The 21871-nt window shown below is 34.5% G+C and overlaps 2 protein-coding genes across 5 annotated transcripts; both read left to right on the top strand.

Annotated features, from left to right (window-relative positions):
* The first annotated feature begins 547 nt into the window (after positions 1-547).
* LOC128385631 (protein vav-like) lies at positions 548-5111 on the top strand. Of its 4 annotated transcripts, XM_053344514.1 has the most exons (3): positions 576-714; positions 934-1005; positions 1237-5111. In XM_053344514.1, the coding sequence occupies exon 3, from the start codon at positions 1248-1250 to the stop codon at positions 3741-3743; it is 2496 nt and encodes an 831-aa protein (XP_053200489.1). In that variant the 5' UTR covers positions 576-714; positions 934-1005; positions 1237-1247; the 3' UTR covers positions 3744-5111. The 4 variants fall into 4 exon arrangements, with proteins under 4 accessions (XP_053200487.1, XP_053200489.1, XP_053200490.1 ...); XM_053344512.1 differs by lacking the exon at positions 934-1005 and having other exon boundaries at positions 548-714; XM_053344515.1 differs by lacking the exon at positions 576-714 and having other exon boundaries at positions 754-970.
* Positions 5112-12469: 7358 nt separating this feature from the next.
* Positions 12470-14302, top strand: LOC128385553 (uncharacterized). The gene is made up of 2 exons (XM_053344425.1): positions 12470-13529; positions 14037-14302. The coding sequence occupies exons 1-2, from the start codon at positions 12470-12472 to the stop codon at positions 14300-14302; spliced, it is 1326 nt and encodes a 441-aa protein (XP_053200400.1).
* The last annotated feature ends 7569 nt before the right edge of the window (positions 14303-21871 follow it).

The raw sequence follows: 21871 nt of genomic DNA on the forward strand, positions 1-21871 counted from the left end.
AACTTGAGACCTTTTAACTTGAAAGCATTTCCATGTTAATCCCTCGAAAGTGCCTCTCGATTTTACCAAGTTAATTAACTTTAATTTTCGTAACTTTTTTTTTCCAACTTTTTTTTGTACTTTTCCATTTTCATATTTCATTCTGTTCACTTGCAATATTTAAATTTCCAAATAAAGATCATTCTCATAAAAGCAACAATACACATTCATTGAAACAACACTAATTCTTCAACTTAATCAATCAATTTAATTGCGAAAATTTAAATTTTCCAAATTTCGAACACACAAAATTTCTTCTAGTTGATATTCGAGCCTCTAGATGGCGACAAGTTTTCGATAACAAGTAAATACAATCGAGAGAAAGAAAAACAAACAATTAGATTTAATTAATTTTCCATCTGATAAATTGTTGGATTTTTTTCTTTAAGAAACACAAAAAAAAATTAAACTCGACGTTAATTAAACAATTTGATTCTCTGTTTTAGATGAACAATTTTCGTAATTAATTTTTAGAAGAAGAAAAAAATTCTACCCTTTCAATAGATGGCGCTGAGAATTTTTCTCAACTCATTTCATTTAGAATTCCAATTGTTACAACAGAGAATTATTTTCTTTTTTTGTTCTATTCTATTCTGTGATTAATTGTTCATCTTTATCATTGTAACTTTTTCTCCAATGTAAACATAATCATGGCTACAACATGTAAACACCAAGGTAATGGATCATCTTCCTTTTCATCTTCTTCCATCATCCATCTCATCCTTGACTCTTTCATTTTTTGTTTTCTCTCTCTCTCATCCCAAATACCTTTGATCTCTATCTGTTTATCCTCATTTTTTTCTCTCTCTTTTCTTAATCCATCCGTTAAATTTACTCTTCCTTGTTTTCTATCTGGTAATCATCATCATTCTCATCATCAATTCTCAATCTTAGTTGGTCAGCATAATATCATTTTCACTTGTTTTCTTATGTAATTTCATTTTCATGGTTTCCAACCTCTTTAAGGTTATGTCCTTCATCCTCTTTTCTTTATGCTGATTGTGTGATTACCTTTTGGTGGTCAAGTAAAAGAAGAAGAAGAAGAAGAAAAGAGAAAAGAATTTGGTTATTTTTTTTGCTTCTTTTCTCTTTTTTTCTCCTTTCAATTTGTGTTCAATATCATTGCTGTTTGATTTCTTTTACTTCTTCTTGTTCTATTCTATTCTAAATTTGGTTTTTTTTTTTCTGTTTCTCCAGGTAATCCAATCATGATGACCGATTCACCAAGAAATGTTATCCCTTTTCAGCAACGAACCCGTTTAGAGGATATTTATGAAGATCTTTGTTATGTTACTCTTAGAATTGGTAAAGATGCTTTAGAAGAAGATTCATCTTCCATTATTGATACAACACCATTGGAGAATCGTGATTATTGTATAAAAGAACTTATTGAAACGGAGAAAAATTATGTCGATGCATTGAACATGATTATTCGACATTTTGTTAAACCATTGAAGAAAATTCTCCAAATTAAGGATAGAAAAATTATCTTTAACCATATCAAAGAGCTTTCCGATATTCATACTAAATTCCATAGAGATTTATGCCGATCAACTGTGTCCAGTTCAAGTGGTCATCGTGTAAGCAGTTGCTTCCTTAATTGGAAGGAGAAATTTGTCCTTTATGGTGATTATTGTGCCAATTTACCTCGAGCTCAAGGTTTAATTGATCAACTTTGCTCTGAATCAACTGTAATCAATGAATGTATCTCACTACATGAAATGGAAGCCAATGATGGTAAATTTAAACTTCGAGATCTTCTCTCACTTCCCATGCAACGAATACTCAAATATCATCTATTTCTCAAGGAGCTAATGAAAAATACCCTAGAAACTCATGAAGATTATTTTGGCCTACAACAAGCCTATGAAGCAATGATTGACATTGGTGATTATATTAATGAAGTTAAACGTGATAGTGAAACTTTACAAATAATTGCCGGTATTCAGATGAAAATAATTGACTTCGAGATGCCCGAGAATACTGAACTTAAAGATTATGGACGTTTACTGAGAGATGGTGAGGTTAAGATTAAGTTTAACGATAGATGTTTAAAAAGTCGTTATGTTTTTGTCTTTGACAAGGTTATGTTAATGTGTAAATCGTTAAAAGGTGATCAATTTAGCTATAAAGAAGCTTTAATTTTAAGCGATTTTTCAGTTGACGATTGTCCACCAGCCAATACAACGGGAACAATAAAACATTTCAAAGATAAATGGAGTCACCATTGGATGTTAATTCACAATCAGGCTCGATTTAGTTATACATTTTATGTTAAAAGTGAAGATCTCAAGAGAAAATGGATCGATGCTTTGGATAAAGCTCAAGATAATGTTAATCCACTCGCTTGCCGAACCGAAGCAACTGATCATGTTTTCATCATGTTCACCTTTCCATCACCTACAACTTGTGGTCATTGTGATAAACTGTTACCTGGTCTTTTCTTTCAAGGTTATAAATGTACAATATGTGAGATAACTGTTCACAAATCATGTATTCCATTAGTTAATTCATGCGGTGAATTAACTTTACCTCCTAGACCGCCATTACCCTCAATAAGTCCCTCCGTGATATCGGCCTATTCAGGGGAAGATGAAACTTTCCTCCAACAAAATTCACCGGTTGATTTTATCGCTAAATATGATCATTCCCATAATCAAAATCCCCAACAACCACTACACCAACCCAATCAACAGCACCATCATCATCAACACCAACACCACCACCAACAACAACATGGCTTATCCAATGGAAACTTAATCTGGCCTCAAGGTACCAAAGTAAAAGCGATAACACCATTCGATGGTGAACTAAATCGTAATGAATTATCATTCTCAACGGGTGACATCCTTTTAATTACCAATCCAAAGCCTGAAATTGACGAAACTAATAACGTTAAATGGTTAGAAGGTGAACTACTTCGAACTGGTGTTGAAGGACTTTTCCCCGCCGATAAAGTTCAACCAATTAACCTAATCAATCATTCCCGATCAAACTCTGATGATTCAACATCAACCACAACAACAACTTTAACCACCAACAATTCAAACAATCCCAACATTAACCATAGTAATAATAACAGTTACACTAGTAATTCAAATTCAAATTTTAATTCAGATGATGGATTGATCAATTCTAATAACAATAATATCAATGAGAATAATAATTACGTTAATTTAAACTTGGAAGAGCACCCGTGGTTTGGTGGGACAATGGACCGAGAAACGGCTCAATTGTTATTGGAAAAATTACCGAATACAACATTTCTCCTTCGAATTAGTCCAAAGCAACGCGGTAATTATGCAATTAGCTTAAATTGTAATGGAATAGTCAAACATATGAGAATATGTAAAACACCGGAAGGTCAGTTTTACCTGTCGGAGTTTAAATTTTTCGACACGGTTGAAGAGCTGGTCAACTGGTATCAAGAGCGAACCCTGGCCGAATCGTTTTCTGGTTTAAACTTAAAATTGGGGATACCCTATAAATCCGTGTTGACGGTAAATCCATCTCTTGGTTATGCGATCGCTTTGTACAGTTTTACCGGTAATTCGGCAAATTTGTTGTCCCTTCGACGCGGCGATTATATCGCCATTCTAAGTAAAACAGGAGCAGAAAAGGGCTGGTGGAAAGGTCAAATAGGCCAACGAATTGGATATTTTCCTTTTGCTTATGTCAGTGAAATTAAAGACTCGGTAATTTAAAGTTAATTCAACCAATCAAATCAATCAATCAATTGAACAATTTAAAGATGAAACAATTGAACAAATATAAATACTTCCAGCATCATAAAGGTTACAACTGCCAGAGAGTTTCCAACAAGAAGTCATCGTTTTTTTTAACAAATCACTAAATTCTGATCATCGACAACTTCATTCCAGTGAATATCAACAATTGTAATTATTTAACTTGATTGTTTGATGACAATTTCCAATCTTCCATCATCATCATCTTCATCTGCCTCTCATCATTCTGATGTCACAATAATCGTAATATCATGTAGGATGAGCACGGAGATTGATGGATATAAGAATCAAAAAAAAAAGGTGAAAAAGGAACAAGAAATTTTATTTATTCTTCCCAAATTCATTGTATTATCTTCATAGTCATTTTATATAATAGAGAGGAAAACAAATTCTATCATCATCATCATCATCTTCAAATTTATCTTCAACTCAATCAACCAAAATCAAAGAATCAACAATTTTCTCATGATCATTTTCCAATCTCTTCCTATCAACCAGAATTGAAACAATGAGAATCTTCATCTTCATCAAATATTATATTTACTTTTGATTGATTATTATGGAATCGTTAAAAATTTATTCTAAAGTCAATATATTATCAACACAGATCTTAATGTTATCCAAAAATTTAATTTATAATCAGCTGATTGCTACTATTTTTTTTTTGCCTCATCAAGAAATATATTAACTACTATTATCTAGTAACTCGATTAATTAAGATATTGGAAAAGCTGAATCTACAAATCACAAACTCGAATTTGGATTGATCAAAGTTTCGGACAATGGTCAGCCAATGGACTTTTACAACATCGACCAGCCGATTGACCTGAACCCGTGCGATCTGATCTAAATTATTATTATTGTTTTAACCCAATTGATTCCAGTGAACAAAATGATTAGAAAACTTTTTTTTCTCGACTGTAAATTTTTTATTATTTATTTTAATTATTACTTAAGCATTAATTTTATATGTTCAATTGAACAATTAGTTTAATTGGTCATTCCTTTGACTCACTGGTTAGTTAATTTATTATTCGTCTTATTAATCAATTTTAATGCTCGATTTTTGTACATATCGTAAAAAATTATTTTCTATTCCCATTGATTCAAATCATTTACTGTTAACTGATTAACTTAATTTGTGATCCCCTAAAAATAGATTAACCTTTTTGTTGTGATCAAATTTAACGTAACAATTTGATTACTTTATATGGAATCCAATTAGTGAAATGACCTTTCAATTGTAAAAAAAAATGAATTAAATGAATTGCAAGACAATTCAATTGAAAATCATGTTGATGTTTGGCAACAATTTATAAAAAGTTATTTAAATTTGACTCAATTTAAATATTCAAATGAATTTTAATCATCTGGACTATGTGAATACGACACATGGATTGGTCATTATTGGACATTACGATTTGATCTGATGGGTCGAGTGACCAAATGAATACTATGAATGATGCGAATTTTTGTTCTCGAAACAATTAACTGATCCAGTTGTGAGGAGAATATCGATCTTGATTGTTTGCAATCTCTTTTATTTTTTAAGATAAATATTGAGATATAATGTTGACTTCGAATCGAGTTGATCAGTTGATTGTGGTGCTATTTTCTAATAGTCCATATTATGAATGGTTCGTTTTTCCCGTTATACATTTTGACGACTGCTGATTCGAAATTAATGAGAATTTATGCAAATCATATTCTTGGCGATATTCGAATGGATTGGAAAAAAATGCTTCCATGTCAAAGTGACCCTTGTCCAGCGATTGTCGAGCCTCTTAGATCATCTATTGGTGATATTCAATTTCCTCCAGAATCTTTACATAATATTGACTCGATTCCTGAGAATATTTCTCTCAGTCCAGTTTTGTTCAGTTCTGGTTGTGTTTTCATGAACTTTTATTCCAATTCGACGACTAAAACAATCACGAAAGGGATTCTAACACCGTTCGAGATTATCGATCGACATGTTTACCTGATGATCTGTTTTTTAGTATTAATTGGATACTCGATTCGTTACGCAAGAAACAATATCAAGTGTAATCGACGAAGAAAACGATTATGTAAAAGGAAGATCGATAATTTTTCGTTGGTACCAAAAGTTGTTCGATAGTCGTTGTGGCCTTTTACTTGTACTTTTGTGTTCATTTTCCGTTCATTATGTGTTACATTTACTTGCGACATCAGTAGTAGGTATGTAGCATAACGTGAAAGAGGAGGAGTCTGTGAATGAAAAAATAAAATTATATGGCCAAGACTAAATTTTAAAAGAGTCATAAACTGGCGTAGCCTCAGGCAGTTTTGTCCATTAACGTTCGGAAATGCAATAATTGATAATAAAATAAAGTGAATCAATATAACTAATAGCTGATTGCTAAGACTCAAACAAATCAACGTTAAAATACAAGAAAATGTTATGGATTGATTGTTTCAATTTATTACTAAAGTCACTTAAACATTTTAACGCTAACATAACAGGAAAAGTTTTAAACAATTGATACGATTTATTAGTTAAAGTAATTCCAACATCTGCAGACTGCAACAAAGATGATAATTGAAAGAATAATTTTACAATTTATTACTAAAGTCACTTGAACATCTGAATGTGTGACAAAAGTTTAAAGTGGTTCAATTGTTTCTTTTATTATATTTCATTTATAGCTTTACTGTCTTTTACATTCGATAAAGCAAAGTATAATGTACATCTCATAAACAAGCAATTCTTCTATTGTTTGTTCTAGAATATGAAACAGCGCAGAAATGACTCCTCCTAATTCCTTTATAAAGCAGCGAAACCAAAAGTTTGTCAGTCTTGATTTTGTTCTCATCCATGATTCCTTCAAGTTACCTTTGTGCCTTTTGTGTTTTCCCAACCATCCTCAACGTTTAGTTTTGTGTCTCCCTTTTGTGTCTCTTTACTTGTGTGTCTCTCTCTTTACTTGTGTCTCTCTTTACTTGTGTCTCTCTTTATTTGTGTCTCTTTACTTGTGTCTCTCTCTTTACTTGTGCCTCTCTTTCCTTGTGATTAACCTCTCTTGCTCTTTCCAACCTGTGATTTCTATCTGCTTCGGTTACTTTCAGTGTTAATCACAGCCTTTATTTTTGGATTCCATTTTATACAGTTATCGGTAAGTCAACAACTATCTAGTATAAAATTCATGCTATTTATCATTATAATTTAATCACCAATATCAAAGGATATATGCAGTATGAAGCATTTTGTGTTAGATGTTGGATAAAACATAGGCTGAATCAACATTTCTGCTTCGACTCATGTGCTCAATGTAATAGCAATCCTCCATGTTTTGAGTCAGAACCTCTTAGTTGCATCCGTTGCAAACTTGAGTTCAAAACAATGTTTGTTATGAAAATCATCTTCTGAAAAGATATGTATGGCAAAGATCAAATGTTCAAAGTGTTGGATAATTCATGGTACCAAAGATCCTCATATTTGTGATGTTTATCACTGCGAAAAATGAAGATACTTACACAGTCACACCGCATTATTGTTATCTTACACTCTGGACCTCAAAAGCTATTAGAACAAGATGAAGCTTATTCTGTCCTAATATTTTACGATATCGAAGCCAGCCAAGAACCTGATGATACCCAAGCTTCCACTCCAAATTTACTCATATGTAATACATTATGCACTTTTGTTTTGATTTAGAAACATAAAAAGGACTGAGAAATGTGATATTTGTGGAATAGGGTATCAAATCTTCAAAGGATCTGAGGTGTTAAAATTTCTGCAGTTATCTCTACGAGGAAGCAGCTCAAAAGCGAGAAAAGATCAGCAACTGTGACTGTTATTGCACATAACCAAAAGGATATGATGGCCATTTCTTGATTCAGGACTTTACTCGAAACTTCCAAGCGATTCCTGAAATAATAATGGGGTCCAAGCTTGTTTACATCAAGGTTGAAAATTTACGTTTTGTTGATTCACTTTCATTACTACAACAGCCGCTTTCTTCTCTCTGAGTCATTTAACATATCAGAAATGAAAAAGGATCTTTCCTCATTATTTCAACACAAAGGCAAACCAAAACTACAAAGGAACATTACCTGCGATAGAGTTTTACGGGTTTGATGATATGAAACCAATCATGCAAAAAGAATTCAAAACTTGGTACTTGGCTCAGCAAAACGAAGACTACGTTTTGATATGCAGACAGAAATTGTACAGTACTGTAGGTCTGATGGATATATTGACGACGGCAATGATGAAATTCATTACGCTTTTCAAGCAAATAACAGACCTTAACCCCATAAAAGAAGATTTACCTTGGCTTTGTAGTAATGGAAATTCTTCAGGAAGCTCCTCCGAAACTGCTTGCGATAAGTCCGATTGATGGTTATTGTTCCAGATTACAATCAATCTCAGCAGCTGTTTGGTTAGACTACCAACAAAATATTTTAGGTAACCAATTCATAATTCAGAGGGAATTTAAAATTGGACCGTTCTATGCTGATGGGTTCGTCAAAGAACAAAACCGCGTTTATGAATTTTACGGATGTTTTTTCCATGGTTGCCCCGATTGTTATCCTGATGATGGTATCAATACTCTTCTGAGTGAACCAACAACATATTCAGAACTATTCAAACGTCTTCAAAACAAACGATCATATTATAACCAGAGAGGATTCAACTTGACCGAGATATGGGAACACGACTTCAACAAAATTAGAAAAGAGGAGTACATATCTACTAGAATTAAACATCGATATGAGATAAAAGAAACCGGATCAATAAATATCAAAGAAAGTTTCTTCGGTGGAGAACAAATAACATCAAATTTTATCATGAATGTTTACCAAACGAAAAAATCCGTTATCTAGATTTCACATCATTATATCCTCATGTTCTCAAAAAGAATTCCTTTCCAGCAGGACACCCAAAACTTATTGAAGAAGGGTTTTCAAATGATGTCTCCAAGTACTTTGGCTTCATCAAATGCAAAGTTTTACCTCCTGAAAAGTTAAATATCCCCGTTTTGCCATTGAGATTCAGCAAAAAACTTATTTTTCCTCTTTGTTTTTCCTGTTTGAATACAAGAGCGAATTTAAGCTGCAATCATACAGACCAAGAAAGAATGATAACAAACACTTGGACATCTGAAGAGCTCAATGTAGCAGTTAAAAACGGTTATCAAATAATTAAGATCTACCAAATTCTCCAGTATGATCGAACACCGAATCTTTTTAATGATTATATAGCAATGTGGCTTAAGATAAAACAGCAAGCCAGTGGTTGGCCTACATGGTGTACAGACGAAGCTTCTCAAACAAAATATATAAATGACTATGAGCAGCATGAAAAAATTGGACTAGAAAAAACGGAAATATCAAAGAATCCTGGCAAAAGGAGTATTGCAAAGCTGATGTTGAACAGTCTCTGGGGAAAGTTTGCGCAAAATCATAATTTAATGCAAACATCTATCGTCAGAAACTATGCTGAGCTTTGGAGAAAGATGAATGATGACACTCTTGAAATAATGGGTATTTTTGAAGCATCACCTGAGGTTATTCTCATCCAGCATAAAGTAGCTGCTGATTATGAAGCTGAAATATCATCATCTAAATCAAACATTGCTGTGGCGAGTTTTGTTACAGCTTATGCAAGGTTGGAGCTCTTCAATCTGATACAAACTATAGAGTCTATTAGACCAGGACGTGTATTGTATTTCGACACTGATTCAGTTGTATTTATCGAACAAGAAAATGATCCGGTTGTTAAATGCGGAGATTACCTCGGCGAACTTACTGATGAAATTCCTGATGGCTATTACTGTAATAAATTTGTTACGCTTGGTCCCAAAAATTACGCTTACGAAGTAACGTCTCCAACTGGTGAAAAGAAAACGGTCATAAAAGTTAAAGGAATAAAACTCACTTCAAAAGCTCTGGAACTTATCACATTACAGAAACTTTGTAAAATGGCAGAAGATTATACCAACGGAGAGCAATCATCCATTTCTGTTAAGCAAACTAATATCGAATCTGATAAGTACACTCATAAAGTTTGCACTAAGAAGTTTGAAAAAATATATAGAGCAGTTTCTGAAAAACGAAGAGTAATAGGCAATAATACTTTGCCCTACGGATATAAATAAATAACTTTTAAATGTAAATAGTCAACCTATTACAATGTATACAAAATTTCATCATATTTTGAAAACAACATTAAACTTTTCTTTTGTAAGCAATAAAATCCAGGTGCTGTAAAATAGAAACAAAGAACTATAGTATTCCAAACTTTATGGCACTAATAAATGACATTTGTTTTATTACTTTATTATAGCAGTTAACATTGGAAACGCTTTTGAATGATACCGAAGGCTGGATGAACCAGGAGGCGCAGCTATCGTCAGTTTTGGTATAAATAGAGACACATTTTATTTTTTGTATTCATTACATTTTCTTGTTTCATCTTGTGAAGTTGTACTTTATCTTCTACTCTGTGTCCTATTAAAGTTTTCAGTTCAAAGTTAAAGTTACTCTGTGTCCTTTTTTTTTGAAAAACATGAGTTCTCAAGTTTCATCTCCCAAGCCAATTGTTGGAAAAGTTTCATTCAGTGGTTATAGTGAGTTCTTCAAAATCAGCACTGATCTCACAAACACACACAAATGGATGGCTCCTAAATATGAACATCCGTTTAAACACAATGATCAGTGGGTATTCTCTGTTTCTCGGTACATGGATCAGTTTGTGGAGAAAAATTCGAATTGGCGTAAAAACATATACAGTGAGTTGACAGCGTTATTGTACTCTAAATACTCTGTGAGCCGATGGCTTCAACACAGACTAATGGTTACAGGAACTGGCATAATCGTCTACTGTGACGCTGAAGAAACAACTCTCGGAATAGGATGTGATATCCTTGACGCTGCTGTTGATAATCCTGGCTTATGGATTGGCTCTCATGGATATTCGCAACCATTTTAAGGAAGTTTGGAAGCAGGACAATTTAGAAATTGTTGATGGTAAGACACAGCTAAAATCTAACAAGCGAAAATGGAATTCGAGTATTGATGACTAAAACCAAGCTTTGTATTTTTCAGTTGATCCTTGAACTTACGATGAAATTCGAATCTTTAATAAAAAGAATTGAAACTTATTACTTTTGTGTCACTATGTCAAATTTTATTTTCAAACACCCATTCACATGTATGATAGCAGGACCTACATCAAGCGGGAAAACGGTCTTAGTAGAAAGAATAATTCATCATAGAAATATATTAATACCTTCATTAAATGAGAATTCTAAAATACTGTGGTGTTATGGTCAATGGCAAGATCGTTATTCTAAACATAAAGATATACAACATCATCAAGGGATGATAGAAGATTCTTCCGGTTACGATCTCATTATCATTGACGATCTTATGCATGAATGCGGTGATGATCCGAAACTCATGCATCTTTTCACGAAAGGAAGTCATCATTTAGGAGTTTCCGTCATTTTTATAGTGCAGAATATATTTCATCAGGGTAAGAATATGAGAAATATAAGTCTGAACTGTCATTATCTTATACTAATGAAAAATCCTCGTGACAAAGCACAAATCTATGCGTTGGCTCGACAACTTTATCCAATTAATATCAAAAAGTTTGTTGCAGCCTATGAAGACGCAACAGCTTTACCTTATAGTTATATAAAGGTGGATCTTACTCCTCAAACACCTGAGAAATTTCGTGTTCAGACTAATATAATTCCATTGTCATTGAATCATTCTGTTACAGTTTATGAGATATAATGTCAATCAATATAGAAGACTATCTAAATCTTTTGAAAATAGCTTCAATGATAAAGAGTAAAAAACTGAGAACAGCTTTTCCACGATCAATACAAAGCAGATCCGTTGCTATATAAAGCAATCAAAGAAGTGATGTTGAATATAGTTAATAAAAACGTCAAGCTTACGGATAAAGAAAAGAAACAACTAGCCAGGTACAAGCATGATATTTTGAACATAGTGAAAGATAAATCAGTATCGAGAAGAAAAAAGTACATAACGCAAAGTGGAGGCTATCTTCCGATCATTATCCCGGCAGTTGTTTCACTCTTGACATCTTTAATAAATGGCTGAAATTGTTAAAAAAGAATATCCTCTCATCACTGCCAAAATCGGAACTTTACCTCAATCAGAAGAAAAATCAGCCATTGTACAAAACGCACTCAATCCTATTTTTGTACGGAAAATTCTCAAGTTGAGTCTGAAACTAGCATTTTCAGGTGTTTATAATGAAAAGATGAATCTGGTTATTAATGGGTCTGAAATCAAGAACACTAATTTACTTAAGTATTTGATTTCGGCTGTTACTGAAGAAAACTCACCGATTCTATGGCCAACCAGTTTGGTGACCATATTAAGAAGAAGTAACATATTACCTAGTGATGTGTTACACAAGTCATTGAAAAAATTGTTGAAATCAAACCATAAAAAGAGAAGTATCATCATTGATAGCAGACCCCCTCCATCCTATTCATTTCCGGTTACGTTTCCTAATATTTATGCTGAACCAATTGATGAAATCGCAACACACGAATCTGATGCAGGGATAGTGAAAAAATCTCGAAATCCGAGAAAAAGAAAATTAGTTGAAAACTTATACGACAACATAAGATTTTCTGACAGGATTGCAGACAAGAAAAAGAAGTTCGACGGACAAAATGGTAACTCATACTTCAGTTCATCAAAATGGTGTAGAATCAGCGAATGAAAAAATTGAAACAGTTTTAAAACGATTGTATTACAATGTCGAAAAAACTGGATCGCTATCTTCAGTCAATAAACTTTACATTGCTGCAAAAGAGCTAATTCCTGAAATCACGATAAATCATGTGAAAAACTGGTTAAAAACACAGCTTACATACACTTTGCATAAACAAGCTCGGAAAAAATTTAAGCGAAATAAAATAGTGGTCTGTGCAATCGATGAACAATGGGAAGCAGATTTAGTTGAAATGCAAGAGTTTTCGCGTCAGAACAAGGGGTTAAGATACATTCTAACGATAATAGATTGTTTCAGCAAGTATGCTTGGGCTATTCCAGTACACGCAAAAACAGGTATTGCAGTTACAGAGATTTTCCGAAAACTCTTTAAAAATAGAAAGCCTGAGTCTTTACGTACAGATAAAGGCAAAGAGTTTCTCAATAGCAGTTTTAAAACTCTTCTTGATAATGAATCTATTAGACATTATTCAACGAAAAACAGTAATATCAAATGTGCTATTGTTGAAAGATTTAACAGAACCCTTAAAGGTAAAATGTTCAAATACTTCACTTTTAAGGGAACCAGAAAGTACACAGATGTGTTACCAAAACTAGTGGAAAGTTATAACGCTGATTTTCATCGATCAATTAAAATGGCACCTAATTCTGTGACAAATTCTAACTCGAATGATGTCTTCAGGAATTTGTATGGTTATGATAGCCTCCTTGAAATGGTGAAAGATCAGAAAACAATATCTCCAAAGGTGTTTGAAGTAGGTTCAAAAGTACGGATTAAATATGAGCTTGGCCCGTTTGATAAATCATTCTATCCTAACTGGTCTGAACATATCTATACAATATCTTCTATTGACAAAAGCAAAGAAAAACCTTTGTACTTATTAAGAGAACACAATGGAACACCTATGGAAAGGAAATTTTACCATGAAGAGCTTCAAGAAGTATCTGAAGACGAGCATCGAATTGAGAAGATTATAAAAAGAAAAACAGTTAGGGGGCGTGTGTATTACTTTGTAAAGTGGTTAGGTTATTCAAGCAGTTACAACTCATGGATACCATCTCAGGACATTCGGAGATTGGCGTGAAAAATCCTCACTTATTTCTCTTTATTATTCAAGTATTAACGCTGTTTTTGATATCGATAATTTCGATGATAAATTTGTCTTTGAATTTAGGAGACCAACGACTTTGGTTAGGGCTTTTGACGATGTCTTTAGGATGTATTCTACCTACTCCAAAGTTTAAACAAAAAGCTGAACCAATTTCTATATAAAGCTAATAAAATAAATCCAATTTGATTTAAAATAAGAAGACATGTCTGATTCATTTTATTTAACATTACCAAGTAACGTAAAAAGCTATGCTGATAATACTATAGGCTCTTATGTGACTTATTTACCAAATACATTAAAAGTTGATGACGATTGGGTGGTTGGGTTAGCAGAGATAACATACACCCGCAGTTGGTATAATATTTCCGAACCACAACGTTTAACAATTTTGTAGATACTCCAACGCCGGAGTCAGGAAGATTCCTTGAAGAAATAGATTTTGAAGAATTCATATTAGATTTACAACCGGGTTCATACACGAGTATTCACGATCTGTGTGATGTGATAAACGCAGAGATGATCAAAGTGCTCAGTCGGACAGGACATGTCAAACATGCACCATATCTTGTCGTCAATTCACAACAAGGATATATCACGCAACAAGTTGGCCAATTTCTATTCCTAAGATTGGAGGAACTGCATCAGAAAGAAATGTTTTAGTACATCTGGGGCAGCAACTCGAGTACATGCTTGGATTTTCCTCATATAACTTAGAGAATGAAAGATTTGGAGTATTAACTAGATACTCAAACTTTCAAACAATTTTTGACAATGGTTACATGCAAAGAAAAGCTCAACATCATTATGATCTTTCTGGTGGTGTTCACAATCTTATGATATATTCAGATGTCGTTGAACCATCTGTAGTAGGAAATACTTATGCTCAGTTTCTCAGATCTATAAGAATAGCGGGCGAAAAGTTTGGTGAAGATATAAATTTGATTTATACACAACCATATTACCAACCCTTAGCAAGCAAAGAGATTGATAGAATAATGATTAATATAAAGGATGATTCAGGCCAGGACATTAAGTTCAGACAAGGCCGAGTAGTTGTTGTTTTACACTTTCGCCGAAAATGGAAACCTATTATTTGAATCAAGCGGGGACAGGTTTACCCCTTCAAATATTTGCGGGAACTCGTTATCAGAGAGGTAATGGGTTCTTTGGCAGATTTTTCATGTCAAAAATTATGCCGATTTTGAGATATTTGGGAGAGCAAGCACTTTCAACTGGTCAAGCTATTCTAAGTGATACCAAAAAATCAGCTAAGGATAGAGTCAGTGCTACAATGGATAGAATAACCAGTGATGCGATACAGAAATTGTCTGAAAAAAGTACTGACACACAGAATGGAAGCGGTTTAAAGTCTATAAAAAGAAAGATGATAAAAGGAAATGTAAAACGAAAAACCCGAAAGAAAATTAAATCATTCAAAAAATCTGATTTTGACTTCTTAAAGTAATATGCATAATCTAGCAGCTGAAGCTTTGCTACCGGAGCTTGATTTATTCACCATCCCCCCTGTTCAGTTGTCAATCGAAAGAAGCTATGAGACTCAACACAGACCAATCTCCTCTATAGAAGGCTCTAGCTACATAGAGTTTCATATACCTACCTCAAAAGATGAATATATTCTTTTTCATGAAACTTACTTATACTTCAAATTGCAGCTTAAAATAAAAAATGAAGACGGCAAAGATATTGTTAACCCAGATTGGAGTAAAATTAGAGCAGCCAATAACTTGATGCATAGCATGATTAAACAAATAGATCTAAAGATCGGTAATAAAGAAATGTCATCTGTATCAAATACTTATGCATATAGAGCATACTTTGAAAATTTACTCGGTTTTTCGAAAGACGCTAAGGAAACACATCTTTCTACAGGATTTTGGTCAGAAAAGGACGATATCATCTCGAACTTTGTCCCAGAAACAACAAATAAAGATCCATCACAAAGTAAAATAGTTGACATGTATGGAAAGTTACATCTTGACCTTACATTTCAAGGCAAAGCATTGCTTGGTGGATGTGATATCAAAATAAAATTGATATTGAACAACCCTGAATTCTGTTTCATCTATCCAAAATCAGTGAATATTATTCCCATAATCAAAGATGCATCTGTATACATTCACCGTTTAAAAGCTAAACCAATGCTTGTTAATGCACATTCGAGAGCTTTGCAAACAGCCTCTTCACGATATCCTATCACCCGTGTGGAGGTGAAACATGTACCCATTCCTTCAGGATCTATGGATGCAATGCTCGACAATGTCATAATTGGACAATTACCAAGACGAATGTTTTTAGCATGTGTTAAAAATACAGCTCTTAATGGAGCCAAAGATGAAGATCCATTCAAATTCAACCACTATGATGTCAACTACTTGGCATGCTATCTTGATGGCATTCAGTATCCTACAAATGCTTATCAACCAAATTTCGATCAAAATCTTTTTGTTCGAGAATATTCAGGATTGTTTCAAGCAATGAACATGAATTCAACTGAATCAACCATTGATATAAAAAGAAATGATTATGCTAATGGGAAAACAATTTATGGTTTCAATTTCGCACCTGACTTATCTCACGGCTGTGGTCTTGTAGGACACGTAAATCCAGCAAATCGAGGTACCCTCCGTGTTTATTTGCGTTTCAAGAAGGCATTGCCTGAAGTAATCGATGTTGTTTTATTCTGCGAGTATGATAATATGATCGAAATTGACAAAGAAAGAAACGTTAGCTGTGACTTCATTTAAGTATGTTCGATTTTGAGATTGAAACCATTTGCCGTTCTTTTCCAAACTTCATTGGTGTTTTTCGAGATAAATTACCATTAATACGAAAATATCCTAGTTATTTCATCATGAATAGTGATGTTGCTTCAGAACGAGGTAGTCATTGGTTAGCATGTAGAGTTGATTCACGCAGATGCGAATATTTTGACTCATTTGGACTTCCACCGATTCATACAGAAATCAGTCAGTTGATCCAAGATCGTCCTTTAGTTTGGAACAATAAAAGGTTACAAAGTTCTCTTCTAAAACTGTGGGGCTTTCTGTATTTGCTTTGTGAAGTTGAGATCAAGAGGCGAATCATTCGATAACATTATTAAAAGATTTTCATCGGACTTACAACTCAACGATAATAAAGCTTGGAAAATAATTGACGATGTTTAACTGGGATTCGGTGATTGTATCAGTTTTTCTTCTGCCTGATGATGACAACGTCAGTGACATTAAAATCAAAGTATGGGACTACAAAGATGAAATAACATACTGTTTCATGTTGGAATTTGATGTTTGTGGCACACAATCTTTCATGAAGGGGCCTGCACTAAACTCTGATGGATCCCCCACACGAAACTTGGAAAATGCTATTGGAAGTGATAGCATCGAGCGAATCAAGAAGGTCTTTTCAATCTTTAGTACAGCTGTGCAATTAAAAGTACGCACAAGTTCTAAGTTAGCTTCATACCTACTTGCACGTAGCATGATTAATCATGAACTTTGTAATGATCTAGACATTGTAAAGTCTACAAAAAAGATTAATAAAAAAAGCAAGCTGGTACAATTCTTACAGCAAATGATCTCTTGTATTGTTATCTGCAGAATGACCAATAAAAAAGATTAAAACATCAAACTAACGACTCCCGTTTATTTTCTGAGCAAAACTATTTGAATAGCTACAAATCTAAGTTTCAATCAGTTTCATCCCTGACCTCGATATGTCAACATGGATCGTCTTTCTCTCGCTCTTGAATTAGTATGTGATTCAGTCAATGTGGAAAATAAGACTCTGAGACAAAAATTACATCGAACAAAAAGCTTGAATAAGCGTCTCAAAAAATCCAACAAACGATTGAGGGACGAAGTTAGGATTCTGAGTTCTCATTGCGATCCATTTTGTCCAAACCTTGATAATCTAGAGCTGACACTTAGTATTGTGTTATCTTTACAAGAAGAAGTCCGGGTATCAATTGCTTACATTCATTTTTTAGAAAAACAACTCAAAATTTTGATTTCCAATTAGTGCTTCAATCTTGCCAACCATGATGACCGAGATAAAAAATCCAATGATAAGTAATATTGTCATGAAGTTTCAACTTCGTTCGTTTCCTTTCGCTTTGACTGACTTAGTGAAATTTTTCCCAACGATAAACTACCAACCAAAAAGATTCAATGGTGCTATTCTCAAATTACCTAAGCCCTGTCTGTTAATCTTCAGAAATGGAAAGGTTAATGTTGTTGGAGCTAAGTCTATTAATGACGCCTATCTGGCTATGGAAAAATTCTGCGTGTCGCTTCGTCTTCCGTGTGATTACACATATAAAGAGGTTGTCAACGTCGTGGCAACAGGTAATCTCAACAAAAGAATTAATCTTCTTAAACTCTGCGTTGCTTGTAGCGAATCATTTACTTATTACCCTGAATTATATCCTGCAGCTTATTTGACAGAGGGTAGCAAAAAGTGTCTCATTTTCCATACAGGTAAATTTATAATAACCGGATGTAAATCATACAAGGAGACTTTACAAATTTTCGATCAGTTGAAATTAATTCTTTTATTTTCTGGATTCATTTAGTGGTATGAACATAAATATATTGTATTTTTTATCCGTATTGTCTTTTTTATTCATTCTTATGATACTTAGATATGTATACGTTAATGGCCATGAAATAAATCTACTGATTGCATAAAAATTAAATTAAAACGTTTTCTATTTATTTCGGATATTAAACATTATTGAAAGCGCGTTCTAAAATTTTTTCCACTTAGTTTATCTTTTTTCCGTTAGGTGGTATAGTTTTCGAGAAAAAAACTTTGGTAGAGGGCGGAAAATTTTCGCTCAAAGTCCATCTCCCTATCTTCACGGTCATAAAGTTTATGGCCTGAAGAGTTGGTGACGGTTGACACAATAGGTTTAAGTTCACTTAAACTTATTGTTTCAACCATCACCAACTCTTTCGAACCATAGATTTTATCACCGCCACCACCACCACCCCAATGTCTGACAACATCTCCATCCTCATCACCTACTGGGGTGATAAATTTATCACCACCGGTGCTTCAGCCACCACCAGCATCCCCATCACCATCACTTCCACCAACAACAGCAACATCATCGGCATTTCCTTCGCCACCAGCAACTCCATTACCTCAGCCACCAACACCCGTGATCCCATCACCACCACCAGCGATCCCATCGCCACCACCAGTCCCATCACCACCACCAGTGATCCCATCGTCACCACCAGTCCATCGCCACATCCCATCACCACCAGCGATCCCATCGCCACCACCACCACCAGCGATCTCATCACCAGTGATCCATAACCAGCGATCTCATCGCCACCACCACCAGCGATCCCATCGCCACCACCAGTGATCCCATCACCACCACCAGTGATCCCATCGTCACCACCAGTCCATCGCCACCACCAGTGATCCCATCACCACCACCAGTGATCCCATCGCCACCACCACCACCAGCGATCTCATCGCCACCACCACCACCAGCGATCTCATCGCCACCAGTGATCCCATCACCACCAGCGATCTCATCGCCACCACCACCAGAGATCTCATCGCCACCACCGCCACCAGTGAGTCCATCGCCATTACCACCACCAGCGATCTCATCGCCACCACCAGTGATCCCATCACCACCACCAGCGATCTTATCGCCACCACCAGCGATCCCATCGCCACCACCAACACCAGCGATCTCATCGCCATTACCACCACCACCAGCGATCCCATTTTTTGCCTTATCGACCTCGAAGAGGACGATCTTATGTTACCTCTCTCCATTCCAGATCCAGAATTCACTGTTGAATTCGATTCAGATGATGAATTTGAATCGAATTCAACAGTGTCCAGTTCTGACCATGAGTTCACCTTCATACTCGTGGTCAGAATCGGACGGAGAAGGAGAGAGAAACATTTTATCTCCTCGAAGAGGAAAAGAAATGATGGTGATAATGATTATGATGTTGGTTATGATGATGATGATGAAGATGAAACTTTTAATTAAAAAATATGGTTTGATGATGATGATGTTGATGATGATGACGATTTTTGGCTCATCAAATAAATGAATTTTATAAAACTTTAGTTTTTAATAATTATTTAATTCGGGGTAGCATAACGTGACTCCTCCTCTTTCACGTTATGCTACATACCTACTACTGACATCTTTTACCACCAAATATTCAATCTCATTTCGAAGTCCAGCTATCGAAAATTGGGTTGATCTAAAAAGCCAATCGATCTTCGAATGTGGCTCAGTTCGAAATCTTTATTGTTATCGGTACGCCAATCGAACTAAACAATCTTTCAATGCTCTTTATCCTATTGGAAATGGTTCGGTGACCGGTTACATTAAACCTCGAATAGACAGAGAACGAATTATCTTATTCGAAAGTAATGCTTATACTCGACGAATCATCCACATCTATTGTAACGCAATGATCAATGTTCAACGCGATTATAATTTCCATGTACAAACAAGTACGAACTCTTATTATGACACATTTTTCGCGATCATTTACAATTCGAGGATGAAAAGTGATCGAAAAAATTGGTTAAAACGTACCTTGTATTCTTGCTTCGAGTACGGATTTTGTCCTGATGCCTATGATCGGGCATTGAGAATATTTTTCGAAAAAGGTAAACAACCAGTTGATGGTTCGAATGCAAATGCTCAATGTGACGATTACGTTCAATCAACCGGTGGACCAGATAAATCGTATCGATCAATATCCTTGCTCAATATGATAGAAGCATTTAATTATTATTTATCTCTAATTGGATTAACTTGTACTCTTCTCATGATCGAACTCGCCATCGAATCTTTTTGTCCTTTCCCTCGGAAAAGTTGTAACCATATAATTCAATTGTTGTAAGCCAATAAAGAAACAATTTATTCATGATACTAGTAATTGGCAAGTTCTGTCTCCATATAATATGCAAATTAATCAACCAATATTGTTCAATTATCGCAACTGTTTCAAGTTCAATCAATCTGATTTCTCAATGGAAACTTTTGTTTTCCGAACAGACAAAATTTTACTATTCTTGTCTCATTGTCACAATTAAATGAGCCATTGATTGAACATCATTAACAACAGAGAATAATGAATTTTCTGATGAAATGGTAATTTCTTTACGACAATTTAAAACAGTTCTTATTTAAATTCATCGAGATAAATTATCTTTGAATATTGAACAACTTTGCCAATTGTTATATTGATGTAAAGTCGCAATGATTAGTACGTGCTTTTTACAAATTAGATTGTTAAAGATTCTCATCCATTGATTAGTGATAAAAATTAACGACAATCAAGAGTCCGGAAAACAAGAATAATAATTGTTATTGCTTCTTTGGCCATCACTGGTTCGAGCAGTTGTAATGATAGTTGACTACTGAAAGTACCGTTATTTCAGCTTACCTGTCGGGTTTTGATCTTTTGTGATAAGTCAAATGAATTTGACTCACCTTACGTTACAGGTTTTGTCGATATCGAAACATAAATTGTACCAAACTTATGCAAATCAAATTTTGGGTAATATTCAGATAGATTGGAAACTAATACTTCCATGTCAAAGTGATTTATGTCCAGCGATTGTCGAGCCTCTTAGATCGTCTCTTGGTGATATTCAATTTCCACCTGAATCTTTACATAATATTGACTCGATTCCTGAGAATATTTCTCTCAGTCCAGTTTTGTTCAGTTCTGGTTGTGTTTTCATGAACTTTTATTCCAATTCGACGACTAAAACAATCACGAAAGGGATTCTAACACCGTTCGAGATTATCGATCGACATGTTTACCTGCTGATCTGTTTTTTAGTATTAGTTGGATACTCGATTCATTACGCAAGAAACAGTATTAAGTGTAATCGACGAGAAAAAAATGAATATGAACAAAGAAAATTGAAATTCATTCGATTGTGCAAAAAGTTGTTCGATAGTCGTTGTGGCCTTTTACTTGTACTTTTGTGTTCATTTTCCGTTCATTATGTGTTACATTTACTTGCGACATCTTTTACCACCAAATATTCAATCTCATTTAGAGAGCCACCGATCGAAAAATGGTCTGATCTTAAAGTCGAGGGATCGACCTTCGAGTGTGGATCAGATAAAAATCAATATTGCTATCATTTCGCTGACAGAGCCCTAAGAGATTCTAACCCACTCTACCCGATAGTTCGAGGTTC

The sequence above is a fragment of the Panonychus citri genome, unplaced genomic scaffold (assembly GCF_014898815.1).
Source record: "Panonychus citri isolate SS breed McGregor unplaced genomic scaffold, ASM1489881v1 Contig00049, whole genome shotgun sequence".
Classification (NCBI taxonomy): domain Eukaryota; kingdom Metazoa; phylum Arthropoda; class Arachnida; order Trombidiformes; family Tetranychidae; genus Panonychus; species Panonychus citri.

Excerpts from the sequence above, each read along its gene's own strand:
- LOC128385631 (XM_053344512.1), top strand. The coding sequence starts at position 690 with ATGGCTACAACATGTAAACACCAAG. Across the intron at positions 715-1,236 it reads TACAACATGTAAACACCAAG|GTAATCCAATCATGATGACC; the intron begins GTAATGGATCAT and ends CTGTTTCTCCAG.
- LOC128385553 (XM_053344425.1), top strand. The coding sequence starts at position 12,470 with ATGGTAACTCATACTTCAGTTCATCAAAATGGTGTAGAATCAGCGAAT. Across the intron at positions 13,530-14,036 it reads AAGAAAAACAGTTAGGGGGC|ATACTCCAACGCCGGAGTCA; the intron begins GTGTGTATTACT and ends ACAATTTTGTAG.